Genomic DNA, 20,031 nt, shown 5'->3' with positions numbered 1-20,031 from the left:
ATGAGCCAGGCTGGGGGTGACAAACCAAGCTCCCCAAATCCATTCTTGACTCACTGTAACTGAGTTTGCAGTTATTGGCACTTTGAAACCCTAATTGAGGTCTGCTTTCCTCCTTGCACAACCTTTTCTCCCGGCAAACTGTCAGCCATCAAGTGGGATGAGACAGTAAAAGAGATGTTACACTCACCATTTCCTAGAAACTGTCACTTTAAAGGGAACAGCACAGGGAAAAAGGATGAATTGAAGCCAAACCCAGAGCGATAAGCCTCCAAATGTTTGATTTCCCTCAAAATCTGGAACCTTTCGTTCCTTTCTTGGGTCTCTGCTGTGCCTGGGGCACCTTGTACCTTCACACTTCTGGCCTCTGGCATTTATTAAACTTCACATGGCGGAAGAGCTTAAAAAATATCATAGCCCAGGTTCTCTTTGGATGTAAATCGGCCTAATTGGGCTTAAATCCCTGGAGCTGGGGTGACACCAGATGACGAGGGGGCCTCTGGTGACTCGGGGCTGTGTTTGATTTTCTTGCACAACCATCCCTGAGCTCCCAGCTGTGGCTGGGGGGTCTGGCATGGATGGATCCAGCAGGTCCCTGTGCTGCCAGGGCTCATGGTCTGGCTGTGCTTGCTGGGGCTACCTAAAGAATGCTTTCTGTACCAATAACTTGTGTTTCTCTTTCTGTGAATTCTATTGAAACCCAGGAAATGCTGCTGCTGTTGTTTCCTGGGTTTCACTGGAGGACAGGGCTGTACAACCAGACCAGCTCTGTCTGAGCCTTATCTTTGATTGTGGCTGTTTTCAGTTCTTGAGCAGTGGAGGCTCCCTCAGAGGACACAACCACAGCGCAGCCTTGGGGCAGGTTTGGGTTTTTTCTGTCATTGCTCAGTTTTGGGGAGGGCAGGTCAGCCCCAGAGAGCAGCCAGTGGGGCATCCTGCCCAGAGGCCGCCCTGCTGCCTTCCCTGGCACCAGGCAGCTCCATCCCTGCAGTCTGTGGGTAGGAGGAGGCTCAAGGAGGCAGTGACCTCCTCAGGGGACAGGTTATTCCTTAAGTCACTGCTTTAGGATCGACCCTGTCCCATCAATGCAATCCTCTCCTCTGGATTTAGGGTGAGCAGAGGCTTTGGGGTCTCTCTGAGCTGTCCTTGCATCTGTACTTGGACAGGGTGCAGGAAACTGAGGCTGCCTGGGAGCTGGCTCAGGGCCCTCCATGGCTGCAGGAGAAGGATGGGAATCCATGAATCACAGGAGGGTTTGGGGGCTGTTTCTTGGAGCTCTCCTGATAAAACCTGCAGTGACAGCAGAGAGGTTCCCTTGTCCCCAAGTGGGTGTGAAGGCAGCTGAGGGGGGCAGCAATTCCCAGCTGGACAGAAGGTGTCCCTGCACAGCTGGACAGAAGGTGTCCCTGCACAGCTGGACAGAAGGTGTCCCTGCACAGCTGGACAGAAGGTGTCCCTGGTTTGGGCACAGCCTGTGTCAGGTTAACGTGGCCTCTGCTCACACCTCACCTTCAGCATCCACATGTTCCATTAGCTGTGCTATTTTTAAGCCTCCCTAGGCAGTTTACACCAATTAATCTAAAAAGCCCAAAGATTGGTTTTTCAGAGCCCCTGGCTCCTTCCCCTTCCCCGGGTGGCCCCCGAAGCCCTGGCAGAGCTGAGCCCAGTGAGGGCTCTGAGTGCAGGGGTGGCTGGAGAGGCTCCCCTTGGGAGATGTGTGATCTCAAACCATCCCATGGATCCCACTTTTCCAGCCTGGATCGTGCTGTTTGTGCCACAGGGAAGTTCCAGCTCCCTGCAGTGCTCGTTGCAGGGCAGTCAATGCAGCCCTGTCTGGGAGCCAGCAGAGCCAGGCCCTGCCTGTGCCTGGGTGCAGGAGGTGCCACTCCCTGGGACCTGCAGGAAAGTCCCAGGAGGATTTTTTGCCTGTGTCTAAAGCCACTTGAATGCCAGTGTTCCCTGGAGCAAACCCCAAACAGGGTGTGGTTCCATCCTGCCCTTTGCAGCAGCAGGTACCAGAGCAGGAGATGCTTTTGCCTGATAGGAGAAGCTGCTCCTGCCTTTGCATGTGATTTTTGTCTTGCCTGTTTCAACTCTCCTGAGCAGGTCAGACAGACCGTGGCTGCAGTGGCAAACCCACAGGTAGCAGCCCCAGCAGGGCCAGGATTTCGTGTTTTGTGGGGTGCCTTGCACAACAAAGCCTTGATCTGGAACGCGGCCTTCAGGCGTTTCTGGGCTGGGAGTAAATAATAATTAACATCTGGGTGTGTGCTGAGCAGGGGTGTTTATGTGCAGGCTGGATGTGTTATGGGTGCTGATGTGGATGGGTGTGCACAGCTCCACTTCCCCATCCCCACCACCCCTGAGGAAGGTGCTGCATCTGCTCAGCTCCTTCTGAAAACCTCGCTGTGCTCAGAGCAAGTAGGTGTCTAAATAAAAGTCTGATTCAAGGAAGCAGCACAGTTTTGGCAATCCAGAGACGTGCACGCTTTCTTTGCAAAGCATTTTCAAAGCAAACTGTCAGGAGGTTCCAATGTGAGGGGCAGGGAGTGCAAGGGATGGGGAGAGCAGCTGGAGCATGGATTGTCTCCATCACTGAAGAGGAGCTCACCTGCCCTGCTCCGTGGGGCTTGGAGTGGGGAGGTGGATAGAGAAAGTGCTCTACATATTAACCTTGTGCTAATTAACCAGGAATATGGGTTATACCCTTTCAAGCAACGGAGTTATTTCAGTTTAGCAAATTAGTGCTGCTCAGCTGAGACTCCACGGCTGAGCATGGTCCTGGTTCCCCCCTCTCCAGGTGCAGGGTCAGTCACTGCAGTGAGTTGTAGCCAAAACCCTGTGTTTTACTGCTTTGGGTGTGTGCTGGTGTGCACAGCCAGGTACCACAGCCCTGGGTGAGAGCTACACCCCAAAAACTTTCTGCTTGTTGTCATCCACCTCCAGCCTGAGCTGTTCCAAGCAGTAGCTCAGGTTCACTCCCAGTTTTGGTGTTTAAGGTTCTTGATGGGCCATTCTGACCTCTCTGGCCACTCCTCTTCTCCAGGGACTGACCTGGAGTGAGAATGCTCCTACCTTGTGTCCCTGGTTAGTAAAACAAGCTCCAGGTGCTAAATCCAGGCTGGTGTGTTTGTGTTAAATAGTGCCAGGGAAACCCAGCCTGGCGTGGTAAATGCTGTCAAAATCCACATGGAAAAGTTGCTACATTAACTGCAGAGGATTGTGTGAATACACAGAAGAGAAACCAGAAGTAATTCCCCCATGTCTCAGCAGTGAGGGCTGGACTGAGCTGTGATCTCAGGACAGGTTGTTGTGCAGCTGAGGAAAAAGAGAAAATCCCATTTTTGTGTGGCTGTGGCACAAAGTGGCCCAATCTGGTCACGGTGGCAGTGGCTTCCAGACAGATCAGAGGTGTCAGTAACACCTGAGGCTGACAGCCCCGGGGCTCCCTCCAAATGCAATCAGCAGTGATATTGTCACCTGCAGCGAGGCACAGCCCTGTGCTGGAGCCTGTGTGGCAGCAGGGCATGGTCCCAACAGGTCAGCACTGACTGCATTTCGGAAGGAGGCAGCGTGGGTGAGTTATTTTGATTTTGTTTGGAACAATAAAACCCGAGTTATTTGAAATCTTAACAACAGAACCAGCTTTTAGCACCGGCGTTTATAGGGATGAGTGGGCGAGTTGTTTAAAGGGAAAAAAATCTTTGAAAAGTGTCCAAGTGAGGGTGATAATTTCATGCTCCGAGGGAGGCGTGTGCACGTCCTGGGGCCGGGCAGGGTGTGGATGGGCTGTGCCAGGGGCTGGGCACAGTGCAGGGCACACGTGTGCCCGGGGCACGCTCAGCTCCTGAGCTCCAGCCTGACGTGGTAGGTGGTGTCTCTGCAGATCACAGATGTCTCGCTCGTTATTCTTTGCTGCATCCTAAACTCAGAGGGAAAATGTCATTTCCTCATGTTGTTCCAAGCACCTCTCCCCCCCTGTTATCCCCCTTTTCTGCCTTTCCCCCTGTTCCAGCTGCAGATTCCCTCTTTCAGAGCTCTCCAAAGGTGGCTCAGCTCTTCGGATCAGGGGCAGAGTCCCCACCTTGGTTCATTCCCCCGTTGCCCTCTCTGTCCGTGGATCCCTGATCTCAGCCCCAGTGGGAACAGGGCTGCAGCACCAGCACTGAGCTCACAGGAGCTGTGGCTGTGCCCTGCCTTCCCTCACCTTTCTCTTCTTCTTCAGTCAGGGCCAGGTACCGAGCCAGGCATCCTGATCTCATGTCCCAGACAGATTCCATCTTTCTCTGGAAAATACCGGATAGCTCCTGGAAATGAATTTACTGGTGTGGAACAGCATGGGCAGTTCCCCAAAGCTGTTCAGGTTAAAGTGATTTCCTACTTTTGCAGTGAAAAATGAGAATGAAGGACAAGTGTGGACAGAGAGCCCAGAGTGCCAGTGGGGCTCTGTCCCCATTTTGCCCCTTTGGAAAAGTGATTTTCCTCCCCGTGCCCCATTTCTCTGTCAGTAATTCCCATCTCACAAACGTGAGAGCAGCTCTTTGGCTGCTGTGTGGCATTTCCATCTTTCCCTGTTTAAAACCCTGTTGCAATTAGAAATTTCCCTCTGTCGAGCAGTGTTACATTTAAATCAAGAGATGCTTATGGCTGAGCAGCCTAGGCTCTTGCAGTAAGACAAAAAAACCACACATATCTAATAATATGAAGAGCAGGAGGACTATCAGGAGCTAAAAATGGTCCTTCAGTATTTTGGTGCTTTAAATCCAAGCGATCAGAGTGTGTCTGTGTGTGCACAGAGCGTGTGCTGCCTGTGCCCGCGGAGCCGAGCGTGTTTGCAGATGTAGTTTGGGAGAATCGATCCCGATCTATTTTTAAGGTGAAGTGAGTGTGGCGGGTGGGAGGTGAGGAGGTGGAAGGGAAGCTAAATATTCACGTAGCTGCACTGTGTGTTTAAGAGCATCATCTAATAACGGGAGGATCGTGGCAGCGAGGTGAGGGAGCCGGGAGCGATCTCTGGAGCCTCCCCATCGTGCCAGGGCTCCGGGGGGAGGTGGCAGCGGGGCTGTCGCTTTAAACCTCGGCTCGCACCCAGCGGGTCCCTGCAGCCGGCGACGCTCTTCATTCACATCGCTGGGCACAGAAACCCCGCTCGGCACAGAAACCCTGCTCGGCACAAACCCCGCTGGGCACAGAAACCCCGCTGGGCACAAAAACCCCGCTGGGCACAAACCCGGCAGAGCCTCGGAGCATCCAGCGCTGCTGCCCGCGGACATGTGAGAGCCGGAGCCGCCTGCTGAGGTCAGTGAGGGAAACGGGGGTTTGTCTGTCCGTGTGTCCGTCTTCCTCTGCAATGAGAGCATCGCGAGGAGGAGGTGGGTGCGGAGACACGGAGGATTCGCTCGGGCCGGGATGTGCCGTGTGTGCGCTCGGGGGTTTGAAGTTTTCAGGTAGCTCCGGTGTGAACTTTTTATTGTTAATATTGCCGGTGGGGCTCAGGCTGCTCGGTGGGCTGTGTGTCACGGCACAGGGAAGGTCCCTGAGCCCGGCCGTGCTCGGGGGGACACACGGGGAGTCTGTCTGTCTGTCTGTCCGTCTGTCACCCGCGGGGGATTGGCTCGGAAAGGGAAGCGCTGTCCTGAGCAAAGACCGGGCAGTTTTGCAGCTCTGCTGCCTGTCCTGAGCAGACTGGGAGCATTTTACAGCTCTGCTGCCTGTCCTGAGCAGACCGGGAGCATTTTACAGCTCTGCTGCCTGTCCTGAGCAGACTGGGAGCATTTTACAGCTCTGCTGCCTGTCCTGAGCAGACCGGGAGCATTTTACAGCTCTGCTGCCTCTGGAGCTGAGAGGACTGGGGACTCCAGCCCGGGAGCTGGTGCCTGGGGACAGGGACAGCCCCGCTTGGGAGCACAGGGACGCTTCTCCAGGCATTTCAGCTCCTGCTTTTTAAAACAGGCTGTGGATTCCAGCCAGGGATTTCCTTCCACTCCTCTCCTCCAGCCCCCGCTTGCCTCTCTGCAAACCTCCCCCTCAGAGCCTTTCTCCAGGTGAGGCTGGGAAGTTCAGTGCCTGATGGTTTTGGGGTTTGAGGCTGTGGCTGTGCCAGAGGTGCAGCCCCCACGGTGAGTTCTGTGGATTGAGGTGTGGGGTGGTGCAGGATAAAGAAAAGCTGGGGAGTGCAGGGGACTGCCAGACTGACAGACAGCCCTGGATGAGGTGCTCCTGGCACTGGTGGTCACCAGCAGCACCAGCCCTGCTCCTGCCTGGAGATTTTGAGGTCGGCTGCCCTGAAAAGAGCAGAGGTAAGGAGTGGTGACATGTGTGGCTCACAGGGGAGAGGCAGATAGGGCAGGGCATGTGGGCACAGAGGTGTGGGAATGGAGAGCTGCCAGGGCAGGTAAGCGCCTGCTTGGGCAAGGGCACGGATCTCCAAGGACTGTCCACAGGGGAGAACTTGGTCCTGGGGGCAGCTTGCTGGCTCTGTTACTGTGGGACATGGTCAGGTCACTTCATCTCCAGGCTGTGTCCTCCTGAGATAAGGTGGAATTGTGGTGGCCACGTTTGAATGCCGAGGCAGCGCGCTCCGAGGGGGGGACAGTGACAAATGCTGAACCCTCCTCGCTCCTCCCTGACCTGGGCACTCACCAGGCACCTTCAGGCAGCAGCTCCTGAGCTGGATCTGCTGTACCAGACCCACCAGGGTCCATCCACCTCTGGGATCTGCAAATCCCAACCAGCTGTCCCTGGGAGGGCTGGACAAAGCCGGAGTGAGCAGCCCTCGAACCTGACGGCTCCATCCTGCACTGGGTCAGGGCTGCGAGAGCTGAGCCTGGAGGAGAGGAGGGGAACCAAAGGCAGGTCAGTGCCCTGGGGACACCAGCTGTGAGAGAAGCTGGTCTGACAGAGGGACAAGGTTTGGCCCTTTGGGTGGCTCTTGGGTGTCTGTGGTTTGGTTTGGTGGGCGAAGCTCCCTTCGAAGGGGATGTCCCACCATGTTTGGGTGACCATGGAGTCGCTGAGGGATGTGCCATGACCTGACCAGCACAGAAATACTTTTGTGGTCCTTGGGGACCTCTGGGGCGCTGTCCCAGAGCAGATCTGACAGGCTTTGGTGGGGCTGAGCGGCGCTGTGGGCAGAGCTGCATCCCGAGCTGCTGTGGGGGCAGCAGGAAGCTGTGGGAGAAGCCACCACCAGTGTTGGGTTGAGGGATCTCTGGCAGCAGATGTTGGTGTGGTGGGGGCACAGCTGGGCTGGCTGGGGGTCTGCGTGGCTCAGAGAGATTGGGACAGGTGCTGATCCCAGCATTGGCAGTGGGAACGTGTTCTCTGCAGGGTCACGGGTGGGCAGCGGGTCCAAGGTGAGAGCCCTGCAGGGCATTTTTGGGCTGTGCCTTCAGGTGTTGGGAGCTGGAGGTGGTTTAGTTCTTGCAGAGAGCCTTTCTGCCTTTGTTGAATGGCTTTCCTGAATCCCAGTGAAAATGGCCAAGGGGGGTGAGGCTCAGGAGTCAGTTCTGACTTTGTTTTGCCTCGCCTGGGATCGCTCCAGCCTTGGCTTCACCTGCACATCTGGAGTGCTCAGACTGAGGGATTTCCACAGGAGATGCTGCTCCATGTCCTGCACCTCTGGGGCAGAGCTGGGCAGCCCAGGACCCTCTCACCCCAAAACTGTGACAGGTGTTAATGTGGTGTGAGAATTTATCAGAAAGGAAAATGGGTGGATTTGTGCTTCTCCACGGGGTGTAATGACCTTGGCTTGGGGCTCCTGAGGGAGCTGGTGGTCCCAGCCTGCAGGGAGAGGGGACAGTGGCAGAGCAGGCTCCTGTCACACTCTGCAGCTGCTTTTTGCTGCCTTTCCAACACCTCAGCTGTGGTTTTACACATCCTGAATCCACCCAGGCAGGTTCAACAGCCTGTTCCTCCAGCAAGGGAATGTGTGCAAAAGCCTGGATGCTTTCCAGTGACCTGTGTGAGGAGAGGGAGTCCTGCTCCCTGCTACTCTCAGAAAATGTGAACAAAGCTCTGACCCCCATGAGTGGGACCCCAACCTGCCTGGGGTGGTGCCATCCCTGTCCTGCCCGAGGTCAGGGAGCAGGAGCAGAGGCTCCACACGTGTCCTTGTCCCTGTGTGGGCAGAGGTGGGAGTGTCTCTGTGCCCGTGCCAAGGACAAGCGTGTTTGCAGCCAGATCTGCCCTGGGGTGATCTCTGCAGTGCCAGCAGCCCCCGGGTCCCTCTGCACCGTTGGTTTTACTCCTTGTGACAGTCTGGCTGCCACAGGAAGGTGACAGTTGGCAGAATTTGGGCAGTTGCAGCGCTGGAGGCAGAGGATGGGGGATGAGGCCAGACAGGGACACCGGCCACGAGGTGAGAAGTGGTTTGAGGGCTGGACACTGAGGCTGGTGCCCAGGAGCATTCGGGGATGTGGCTGTGTGTCTGCTGTGGCAGAGCATTGCTCAGCCCCACGAGGGATGCCCTGGCTCTCGGGAAGCCTCCTGACCCTGGCTGTGCCAAGCCCTGGGTGAGCACAGCTCGGAGCAGATGGAGAGCCCCAGGGTGGGATCACAGCTCCATCTGCCCTCCCAGCTCCTGCTTCGGGGCTGGGAGCAGCCTGGCAGGGAAGGAGCTCAGAGCTCCCTGCCTTGTCACATTTGGGCATTTTAATTAGAGAGGTTCAGGCCTGGGGCAGGGTTTGGCTGGAGGGAGCCTGGTGCCCTGGGGCTGGCACAGCCCTGTCAGCACTAACATGGCTCGGGTGCCACTGGAGGTACCAGGCACACAGTCAGCCCTGCCCACACCTCCATGCTCTGGCTGCTCTTCCTACTCATTCAGAGCATCCTTTGCTCTGCCAGGTGCATTGGGAGCAGGATCCCCAAACTGCAGGGTCTGCAGGATGTGCTGTGGGGGGATCTGTGGAGGGGAGCTCTGAGCTGGGGACTCTGCCATGCACTGCCAGGCTGCTCCTGCAAGCTGGAGCTTCCCCCTGGAGCAGGACTGCTCTGCTTTACTCCATGCAGTCGTGGAACAGCAGGAGGGAGGCTCGGTGTGAATGAACCGGTTTCCTCCTCTACCCTGAAATTTGGGTCACACAACCCAGCACAGCAGAGCTGTGAGAGATGAAGTTCACCCTCAGTTCAAGCCCAAGCCAGCTTTGATTTCTGAGGTGCAACTGTTGGTGGTTCAGAGGGTCCACTGGGGCTGTGGCTCCGTTAGATCAGCACGTGGCAGGCAGGAGGTGAGAGGGGTTTTTCCCCTCCCTGATCAGCTCCCACATTGCCAATGTTCCTCTCTGGCCTGCTGCTAATTTTGACGCTGCCCTAAATAGAAGCTGAGTGCATCTCATCTGCTTCGCTTAGCATACAGGAAAATTGTTTTCCTTCATCTACCCAATCCAACTTGTGGCTTTAACCCTGTCAGCACAAGTCTCTCCCCACTGCAGAGCTCCCCTGAAGGGCTTTGCCTGCCCCTGCCATGGGGAAGAGCTCTGCTGGGAGCAGCATTGTTTGTGGTGGGATTGGGAGGGCTCCCAGGCTGCCCAGAGTGGCCACCAGCAGAGCTGGGAGAGGGACTTGGCTTCACCAGCAGCCCAGGGAATCCCTTGCTCTGCTGTAAAGTCTGGCTGTGCCCTCTCCATCTTGCTGGTGGAATGTGCAGCCCCTCAGGAAGGGCCCAGTGCCTGTTTGACCTCTGGCTAGAAAAAAGCTCAGACCCAGTTCTAAGAGGTTTTGGTTGCTTTCTGTTGTGGCTTTTTTTCCAGCAACTGGTGGGACCAGCTCAGCGTGTAGGGAATATCCCCAAGCCTGGCAGATCAGATCAAGCCCCTCTAATCACTGGCTAATTTTATTTCCTATTCCAAGTGACTCCTTGGAAGGATCTGTGGTTCCTGCTGCTCTGTCTGCTCCAGATCAGGACACACAGCCCCTCTCCCTGCTGGCAGTGGCTTGGAGAGGCTGCCTCCAACGCCAGCCTCCTGCAGCACAACTTAAATATATCCCTGTCTAGTGCAAGGTGCTCATTTGGGGCTCTTGTGCAAGGGCTGTTGTCCTGAAAATCTGTAATTTTGTGGCATTTTCAGCTGGGTGACTGCTACAAGTGCTGTGCTGAGGAAACAGGCACCGAGGGAAGTGTTGGGGTGTGAGGGGCAGTGGCCTGGAAAGGTTGGATTTAGCTGGTGGAAAAAGCAATCCCTGAGCTTGGGCTGAGCCCTGGGCACAGGGCAGCATTTCAGCCAGGGTGGCTGCACGGCTCCCCTTGTCCTGCTCTGACCCAGCCCTGTCCAGCCCAGGAGCTCCCCTTGGAGCAGTGCCAGGGTAAATTCTGTCTCCTTTTCCCTCTTTCCCATTCAGCCTCCAGGTTCCTCTGGCTGCTCTGCAGTGACAGCAGCTGCACGAGGCTCATCCATGCACGGATTTGGGCTGTGGCAGTGCCTGGAGCCTCTGGGATCAGAGGAGCAGAGACCCCAGCAGGCTCCAGCCTGTGGGGCTTGGCACGCCCGGGGCACAGCCAGGAGCCAGCCCTGCACACAAGACTCGGGGATTCGTTCAGGGTGCTCTGACTCTGACTCTCCTCTCTCTTCCCAGAAAATCAACCGGACCCCTTCGGACGAGGAATGCTTCTTTGACCTGTTGAGCAAGTTCCAGAGCAACCGGATGGATGATCAGCGCTGCCCGCTGGAGGAGTGCCCCGCCGAGGCTGCGGAGGGAGCGGCCACGCGGGTCCCTGCCCTGGGAGAGCGGCTGTGTGAGCACCCGAGCGTTCCCAAATCCCCGTTCCTGCTCCTGTGGGAGTGACGCTGCTCCCGCGGCGTGCCCAGCTGTTGTGGTTTGCCGTGCATCCCGTGATGTTTTCATTCAGCTCTCTGAACTTTAGCAGTTCCTTGGCAATCTCCGTCATTATTTAAGGAAGGAAAAAACATTCTTATGTAAATGGTTGCCGAGGGAAAGGCTGGAGAATGTGAGCTAAGGTTTAGGGAGTAAATTAGCGACAGAAATGCAGAATACACTTGGATTTTTTTCAGTGTGGGTCTTTAGGTCTTGGATTCTGAACAAGGAGGTTGGCACAGGACTTGTGCCTCTTCCAGTACCTCCAGGGGGAAGATGATGATGGTCATTGCTGAAGGAGCTTTGTGAGAACCTGGGGTCTGGGACGTGCAGGGGCCGGGTCAGGCTTTCTCAGGCAAGTTAAAATATTGCCAGTTTTTGTAATAGCGTTGCCATGGAGGAAAAACTTCTGGATTTTGTACAGTTCTTGGATACGGTGGTGATAGGTGCTGTGTGAGGACAGAGGAGCCAGGAGGATGGATAAACAGTGGGAACTGCTCAGGCAAACAGCTCAGCCCTAGGAAGGACAGGGATAAATTGAGGAAGGCGCCTGACAAATAGGGCAGGAAAGGCAGGGCTGTGTTTGCACTTGGGTTTCGTGGCTTTTTCAGTGTTCAGGGCCTTTGTTTAACCCAAGCTGGGGAGAAGCTCTAAAATGCACGATCACCCTCACATGCTTAATCACCAGCACAGAGGGCTCAAACCAGTTATTTAACCTGATGGATTTGTTCATCATCAGTTTCCAAATGAATATGAAGTGCAAACAGCAGAGGGGCCCCCTGACGCTGCTCCCAGAGCCGCAGCACATGGAGCGCGTGCCAGGGCAGGGGCTGAAGCAGAGGTCAGGCTGTGGTAGGAAGGCAGGTTGGCTCTGAGGTGAGAGGGTATTTATTGTCTAAAAATAAGGTGGAAATGAGCATTGTTTTGTCAAGAGATGCATTTCTGACACACTAAGTGCATTTGGCTGTAACAGCTGTGTAATTTAGGAGATGGGGTTGAAAATGTGGAGCTTTATAAAGAATGCACGAGTGGCCCCACGTTCTGTTCGGCTCTTTTGGGCTCTGAGCCTTTTGGACGTGTTATTTTTGAGGATTCTTTGTGAGCTGAAGGGGAGGAAACTCATCCCTGCGTCAGCACTGAGATTTTCTTGTGTTTCTGCAGCTCCATGAGCTGGGGCTCTAAGGACTTGTGTCGGGAGGCTCAGAGCTCTGCTCCAATGCTTTGTGCTCAGGGAAAGTAACCCCACTTGGGCTGGATTTCTGAGTTTTTTCTGAGTTTTCCCTTGCTGATCTGTTGTTTGGGAGCCTCTCCCTACCCAGCAGCTGCAGGAGCCAACAGGCTCTTTCCAGGGAGCACAGCCCAGAGGTGTTTCCAAAGGGTCAGTGGTGGATAGATGAATGTACTGGTTGTGGACTGGGACCCCCAGCACCAGCACAGCCCAGGCTCTGCTCTGTGGGATGAGAAGCAGCAGAGCCCAGGAGTGTTTTAGTGTTTTGCTCATGCTGACCAGGTCCTGCAGCCCATGACAGCCAGACTCACCTCAGCAGTGCCTCTCCTTGGGCAAACAGCCTGGATTTCTGGGGGCTCTGGGAAGGTGCTGCCAGGTGAGAGGCTCAGCCAGGCCTGGGCTTTGCTGATGGCCTGTCTGCAATTATTCCCAGCTGTTGGGACTGTGTGGGTGCCTGTTACAGCCACAGGGGCCACCAGGAACTCTGTGCTCGCCTGCCATTGCCAGCTCTGCCTGTGCCTCTTGGTCCAGGTGGAAGGCAGAGTGGAAGTGGCAGTGCAGGGATCACATGCAGGCTGTGGTTCAGCCCGGGGGCACTGGATCTCCTGGGCTGAGGTGGCACTTTGGTGGCCTCCAGGAGCTGGCCAAGCACAGGCAGGAAGCCCTGCAGGGGACCCAGCTGTGCAAGGCGGGTGTGTGAGGTTCTGCTTTATCAAGGCACCCGATTTCCCCAGTGCTGCCTGCTGGGTTTGTGTGGGTTGGAGAGGAGTTTGGAGAGGGGGTTTGGGCTCTGCAGCTCAGGCAGGGCAGGCAGAGCGGTGACCCTGCCCTGTGCTCCTCTCCCCCAGCACAGTCCACCCTGATGGCATCTCCACAGACAGAGGAGTTCTTCGACCTCATTGCCAGCTCGCAGAGCCGGCGCCTGGATGACCAACGAGCCAACGTGGGCAACCTGCCCGGCCTGCGGATAACCCACAACAACCTGGGCCACCTGCGCGTGGAGGGGGACGCCCAGGAGCCCGGGGACGAGTTCTTCAACATGCTCATGAAGTGTCAGGTACGGGCACAGGGCTGGGGAGCTCTGGCACCTCTGCTCCAGCCCCTTCCTCCCCGCCCTGTGCTAATGCTGAGCCCCTGTGTCCCCTGCAGTCCTCCAGGATCGATGACCAGCGCTGTGCCCCCCCAGACTCCATCCCCCGTGGCCCCACCATGCCTGATGAAGACTTTTTCAGCCTCATCCAGCGTGTCCAGGCCAAACGCATGGACGAGCAGCGTGTGGATTTGGCCTCAGCCCAGGAGGAGGCCGAGGAGGAGCAGCAGAGGCCTGGTTCCAGCTAAGAACTGGGCTTTGGTCTGGGGGGGTTGTTTCAGCTTTATTTTGGTTTTTTAAAAAGGAAGAACAGAGTAGGTGGTTTCAAGCCCGAGTGCTCCTGTGCTCCCAGTCTTGCACCTCCATCGTGTTCCTATGGGAGAGCCCAATGGATGGGGGACAGTTTTTAAATAAGGGAGTTTTTTTAGGACACTCGGCCACTGTAACTCTGGGCACAGCACCTGGAAGACTTTAGCAGCCCCTTGCTGATCACCTAAAACCCCAGGAACTTGGAGGAGCCCACAGGGGCTAGCTAACTCCATCCTTGATTTCTTTTATTTCCACAACACTTTTATTTAAACAGGGAAAGGGAAGAACACCTTTTCCATTTTGAAGTCCTCCTGTCTTCCCTGACACAAATGGCTCTGGATCCTTCTCTGGAACATCTTGTTCAGCTTTGTTCCTTCTACAGGAGAAAAAGAGCCCAAGTCCTTTAAACCTTTTCCACCCCAACTGCATCGTGGTCCCGCACACCTGAGTGTATTTTAGGTTTGCTGAGGACTCTCTGGAGAGCCCTGGACATTCTCTGCTTCCAGCTGCAACCCTGCAGGACCTCCTGAGCAGGGGAAAAGCCTCTCTGACCCTAAGCTTTAGTGGGATTTGTTACCTCTGCAGCCCCATGGCAGGGGCTGTTCCTGGGCAGAGGGGAGGAGGAAAGAGGTCTCTGCCCAAGTGTTCAGCCCACAGCAATCAGGGACAGCTCCTGGTGCCACTGAGCCGATGTGAAGGTGTCCAAGACAGAACCTGTGTGTGCCAGGGCCCTGCTTCAACAGCCAGCAAAGCTTTCTGCCCATGGCTCATCCTTCCTTTTTTCTGTGTCCAACAGCAGCTCAGGCCAGTGGCCCTTCCCTCCTCTTGTTTCTCCCCAAACCAGCACTGAGGTGCTCCCAGTGAGACTCTCTGGTTCTGTCCACCTGTCTCCAGCCCCTGGAGCCTCAGGAGAGCCCCAGCCTGGGGGGGCTGGCTGGGAACTCACATTTACTGACATTCCTTCCCCTTTTGGACCAGCTGGAGGAGGGGAGCAGGGCCCTAACTTGAGGAGGTGCAGTATTTTTCCTGTGCTTGACCAGAGACTGTGCTGGACTTCAGCAGCTCCAGCGTTGTGCCGAAGCAGCGCCGCTCCTGCAGAGACTAAATCAGCACTTTGGACTGGAAATGCATTTGATGGAAACATTCCCAGCCAGCAGGGAGGTGTTCTTAGACCAGTGATGCTGCTCATGGGGCATTTCCCCTGCCTGCACTGACCATGTGGAGTGGTAGCTGCAGTTTACCTGGTAGCTACCTGGGAGCACTCACCTGCTGCTTGGCCAAGGCTGGGCCTCCTTCCTGGGGCTGGGCAGAGCTCTGGAGAGGGGAGAGGAGGAGCTGCCCATCCCTACCTACCTGCCAGGCTGGCATTTGTAAAAGAGAAAAACATTGAGGATGATGACCTGACCAGCTGCAGGTTCAGGCCTGTGCAGCTCTCAGCCAGGTGGTGAACTGGAACCTGACCATTAAGCTTTCAGAGGTATTATTGAGGTATTATTTGCCATATACTTGAATGTATGAGCTTATTTATTTTTTACATGTGCATTTGCTAATGTCATTTTAATGGGGAATTTCCAACCCACAGGTACTTGTTTTTTTTTCTAAAAAATAATCTGCCAAATGGATTAATATATTAGAAATGAATACAGCTCAAGGGGAAGGGGTGGGGGGAATTGTGCTTAATAAATATTTGTGTCTAAGCTTCAGTGCAAATACTCATTTCCATTATTTCCTGGCTCACAGCAGAGCTAATCCTGGCCCTTTGGAATAAGGGTGAATGGAGGGAGGGGGGGTCTCTGCTAACAGATACCAGCACATGTGCTAAGGAAAGTGTTGTGCACCCACCTCCACATCACTTTACTCTGTGAGCACGTGGGGCTCATGGCAGCCACCACCATCCCAGCTCTGCCAGTCGGCCAGCATGGAGTGGCTGTGGAGGGAAAGCACAAAGCCCTGAGAATTCCCTGCCCAGAAGTTTCCAGGACGACAGGGCAGACAGAGCAGCCCTGCATGGCTGAGAAAAGGCCACTGGAAAAGGCTGAGGAGAGGCTGAGCTGTTCCTTTCAGGCCCTGCCCGCTCTCGGTGCCGCCCCGGCGCCTGGCCCAAAGCTGGGTTGTTCCCCAGAGCCAGGGGACAAGGGAAGGGAGTGCTGGGCACAGCCCTGGAGTAGACACAAAGCAGCAGCACCAGCTCATTCCAGCACAGCAGGCATGAGCAGGCTCTTGGACTGGGCTGGAAGGCAGCCTGGGAACAGCAGTTTGGATCCTGAGCCCTCTGAGGATAAAGCCAAGTCACAGCTGGGCTTCCCATGCCTGGCTCATTTGTGCTGGCCACTGCCAGCCCTGATCAAAGATAATTAAACAGCCACCAGCTTGTTCCCATCAGGTGTTCTCACACCTCAGGGTGCCTGGGCACAGCAGCTCTGAGTGTGACCTGGGGCCAGAACTGTGCCCTCAGGTGTGCAGAGGCTCAGATTCCCCAGGAGCAGGTGATCCCTGGGACAGAGTGATGGTGTCTCACCTCCTGTCTGTCCATCCTGAGCAGCACAGGCTCCTTCTGAGCTCCTGCTGTGTGAATCCTCCTCTCTCCCACGCTGCCAGGCTCGTTCCCACGTCGGGAAGAGCTCTCTGATGCTGACATCCGCTGGAGAGCCGTGGGACTGCCAGCCCTGAGTGCTGCTGCTGCTGCAGCTGTGCAGTGTGAGCTGCTGGAGCAGGGCTGTCCCCCGTGCAGGGCACGTCCTCTTCACAAAGAACCCTAAAAATCCAGCAGGAACACGAGATCCTGCCCTCTCCTACCCAGCTGTACACAAGCACCAGAGGGACTCGCGGGACAGGGCTGATGGAGAAAAGCACTCAGGAGAAAAAGCTGCTTCTCCTCCCTCCCTGCCTTTGGCTACAGCAAACCCGTGTGCTGACCTGTGTCCCCTTTCCAGAGCAAACCCAACTGCCCTATGACACAACATTTTGCAGAAAAAACAGCTTCAAAAGGGAGGGGAAAAAATCGGGTTTTTAGCTGCAATCTCTTAGCAGCAAATCTTTTTGTATTATGTGTAAATTCCTTCCCCTTATGTTAACCTGAATGTTCAGAGCAGCAGCAAGAACTGCCACCCACCATGCTCAGAGGGCCTCTGTCTCTGTCCTACCCCAAAGGGCACCTGGTGACAAAGGGCACTGGCACAAGGAAACACTAAAATCTAGGACCAGCCAACAAAGATTTTGCTACATTTTGCTACTTTTTTTTACTAAAACATAGCAAAAATTTGCACCACCTTCCTGGGACCTAGTAACAGGTAAGAAAGGTAAGGAAAACAGTATAAAAAAGCCAGATTGTAAATGAGTTGTTTCCAAGGCAACACGGATCCTGCAACAGCTGCTCTGTTCCACCCCATCAAAGGCATCAGCACCATGGAAGCAGAATGCTGATTTTCAGATTAAAGGTAATAAAACAAACACTTTTCCAGCAGTGCTAATAGGTGCCAGCAGCCCAGCTCAGGGAGAGAACACAGCAGTGCTCTGAATGCAAATTCCTGTTTGTCACTCCTGGGTCACTCCAGCAGCTGGCTGTGTCAGGGGGAGCTGCACTCACAGGATCTGAGCACACACGAGCTGCCTGATGAAGTTCCTGCCCCTGTTTCATCACTCTGCACTGACACACCCACAGGAACGTGACAACTTTCCTGGTGCTCTGACCAAACACCTACAATGCAACACAAAACTGTTATGAACACTCCAGATGAAGGAAACTCATGAATGCCTGCAATAATACCCTCACTGAATCTGTGGCTGATGAAGCACCACAAGCAGCTGGGGATGCCTGGCTGAGAGAACTGGGTTTGCTCAGCCCAAGACACAAAGGCTGAGAGAGGTTTTACTGCTTTATGTGCCTCAGTGATGAGGGGGATCCATAGAGGTTGTGATTCAAGATCCTGAATATCTTCCTCTGACAAGCAGATTGGACTGGAATCCTCCAGAAGGATCTTCCAAACTGAATTAATCTTTGATTGCAAGCTCAAAACCCTAAGAAAGCAGGTGGGAACTGTGCAGAGGGAACAAACCCTAACAAAGCACAGCATCATCATCTCAGTGCTGATCCACCACTACCCCAGAGCTGCATGCTGACAAACTCCCACATCTGTCATTTATTTCTTTTTAAATTTCTAACTAATCTTAACATACTGCAGTAGCACTAATAAGCCCCTCAATATCTGCCAAGACAACTTTCTGGGTCCTCTTCTTCTCTCCAGCACTAGTAATTTTGCCTTCACACCCACACTCCCCCTCACCAACAAGGAGTGGTAAAACCCCCATGCTGGAGCTCGAGTGGGATCAAAATACAAAACTTTCAGCCCTGACATGAGGGACACAGAAAAAAAAACTCTGGAAGAAGTCAAAAGAACAGATAAAAGCAGCCCTTGACTGCATTAAGAGCAGGTGATCTGACCCTCCTGCAGGGTTATTTTGGCTTTAGAATTCTGGGACCCATCTCCTCAGGTGGAATCAATTGCCCCCTCTGCTGATTTGCCACACCTGAGCATCCCTAAAACCTCCAGCTCCAGCTGCACCTCACTAGGTCAAACACACATAGAGAATTTCTGAGCACTGAACAAAGCCAGGCATGGGACATTGCTGGGGTACTGAAAATTGCCTGAAAGTCAGCAAAACAAGAACCAGGAAAGACACCAACACATCTCTAAAGACATCAACTTGATCAAAGGCAAAACTACACAAGGCAAAGACACACAACAGAGAGAACCCAACACCCGAGTTTATTTTAGAAACAGTTAAAATCAGGGAATGAAGGTGAAGAGTCCAAGCAGAATGTCCCAAATCCCACGTGGCAGGTCTGTCCAAGAGGCCACAATGTCACATGTGTCCCACAGGCCACAGTCCCTCGTGTCAGGTGTGTCCCTTGCTGCCAGGATCTGGGGGGGCTTCCCCGTTGTCCCCCTGTGCCAGCTGAGCCTGGGGCCCGGGCTCTGCAGGGCTCTCCAGCAGCAGCTCCAGGGCTTCCTCCCCAGCCACACGTCTCACCTGCTCCCCTCTGGCTGCCAGGATCTCCTCGATATTCCTGCACAGGCATTTGAGAACCAGCAGTGACACCACAGCAAATGCCCTCAGCACTGACACCATGCAGGGAATCACATCACCAGGAAAAGCACCCAAAATTAACCACAGAAAACCACCCAAACCTTCTGGGACTGCTCTCATCCATGAGGATCAATGATTTAGCAATTACAGAAGCTTTTAAAGTTATCTTGGGAATTTAGAAATCACTGGAATTCCACAGACCAATCCACACATTTGAAACATCCAAGGAAAACCAGCAGTGAAGGGACAAAGCCTGATGGGAACAGCAAATCACCCGCTGGCACCACTAAGGATCCCTGAGAAGTTTCTACTGCAGCTTCACACCAATTTATTTGGATCCTAGACAGCAACAGTCAACTGAAAACAGAGTCTGTGTGTTTTAATGAACTGGATGAAACTCTGGTTTTAGTATGAGCCACATTAGAAAAAAAAAAAATCACAAAAATAAGGCATCAGCTCAGGAAGCTGCAGGTGGGAGCAGGGTGAGAGGAGGATGCTGCTGGCATCCCTGGGAGCAGGGTGAGAGGAGGATGCTGCTGGCATCCCTGGGAGCAGGGTGTGACAAGGATGCTGCTGGCATCCCTGGGAACAGGGTGTGACAAGGATGCTGCTGGCACACTCACCTCTTCCCCTCCAGGTCAGAGAACCAGCCCAGGTTGTCGGCAATGACGTGGTGGTTCCCGCAGCCGGGACAGGTCACGATCACCACCCCTCGGTGGTAGGCAGCCTTAGAGATGGATTTGGCTGAGCGGGTCTGGCACACCTGAAAAACAAAGTGGGTTTCATGAGCACCGTAACTGCAGCTCCTGGGACTTTTAAGACAAAAATACTTTTGACATTAAAAGAGTCTTCCCTCCCTCACTTCGAACTATCCCAAGTCGGCTCCATCATGTTAGGATGTCGTGAGTTCAACCCGGGACACGAACGCTGAGAGAGGTTTTACTGCTTTCCGTGGCTCCCTAATGAGGAGGATCCATGGAAGCTGTGGGATCTCCACCCTCAGAGACGCTCACAAGACCCCGAACATCCTTCTCCAACACGGAGCTTGGATTTGAAACCTCCAGAGGGCTCTTCCACTCTGAATTAGTCTTTGCAAGTTTAAAACTAAGAAAACAGCTACACCACGAACCCCAGCGGCAGCGCCCTCAGAGCGCCCGGGCCGCACGCCCACCTTGCAGGTGTACACCAGGCGATAGTGCGTGGCCGGCGGCGGCCCGGGGGCGGTGCAGAGCGGGCGGGCCGGGCCCCAGCGCTGTCCCTGGCCGGTGCAGAGCGGGCGGGCCGGGCCCCAGCGCTGTCCCTGGCCGGTGCAGAGCGGGCGGGCAGGCTCGCAGAGAAGCCCCGGGGCGGTGCGGGCCGAGACCCTCAGGCCGGGCGGGGGGCGGCGGGGCCGCCATGGCGGCGGCTCCCGGAGCAGCGCCCTCAGCGCGCGCTGCATGGCACCGCGCATGCGCCCTCAGCGCGCCCTGAGGCTGCGGCGGCCATGTTGGGTGCGGGCAGCCGCCAT

The 20,031-nt window shown here is 55.0% G+C and overlaps 2 protein-coding genes across 8 annotated transcripts in view; one reads left to right on the top strand and one right to left on the bottom strand.

The window, feature by feature from the left end:
* The window catches only part of GPSM1 (G protein signaling modulator 1), a 66,903-nt gene extending 51,764 nt beyond the window's left edge, over window positions 1-15,139 (top strand). For 5 of the 7 annotated variants that reach the window (XM_054646412.2, XM_077189150.1, XM_054646413.2 and 2 more), the window contains 3 exons: window positions 10,570-10,729; window positions 12,886-13,094; window positions 13,187-15,139. In XM_054646412.2, the coding sequence (XP_054502387.2) occupies window positions 10,570-10,729; window positions 12,886-13,094; window positions 13,187-13,375 (558 nt within the window). In that variant the 3' untranslated portion in view covers window positions 13,376-15,139. Of the gene's footprint in view, window positions 1-4,941; window positions 5,296-6,051; window positions 6,297-10,569; window positions 10,730-12,885; window positions 13,095-13,186 lie in introns of those variants that run through there. The other 2 variants (XM_077189153.1, XM_077189154.1) reach the window with 2 other exon arrangements.
* Window positions 15,140-18,181: 3,042 nt separating this feature from the next.
* On the bottom strand, window positions 18,182-19,989 carry DNLZ (DNL-type zinc finger). Its single transcript, XM_054646415.2, has 3 exons — window positions 19,696-19,989; window positions 19,148-19,287; window positions 18,182-18,504 (listed from the first exon to the last, which is right to left on the bottom strand). The coding sequence occupies exons 1-3, from the start codon at window positions 19,972-19,974 to the stop codon at window positions 18,333-18,335; spliced, it is 591 nt and encodes a 196-aa protein (XP_054502390.2). The 5' UTR covers window positions 19,975-19,989; the 3' UTR covers window positions 18,182-18,332.
* Between the last annotated feature and the right edge of the window lie 42 nt (window positions 19,990-20,031).

This window comes from Agelaius phoeniceus, chromosome 21 (genome assembly GCF_051311805.1).
Source record: "Agelaius phoeniceus isolate bAgePho1 chromosome 21, bAgePho1.hap1, whole genome shotgun sequence".
NCBI lineage: Eukaryota > Metazoa > Chordata > Aves > Passeriformes > Icteridae > Agelaius > Agelaius phoeniceus.
The sequence above is the reverse complement of the archived record's forward strand: the minus strand, read 5'-3'. Positions and strand labels throughout refer to the sequence as shown.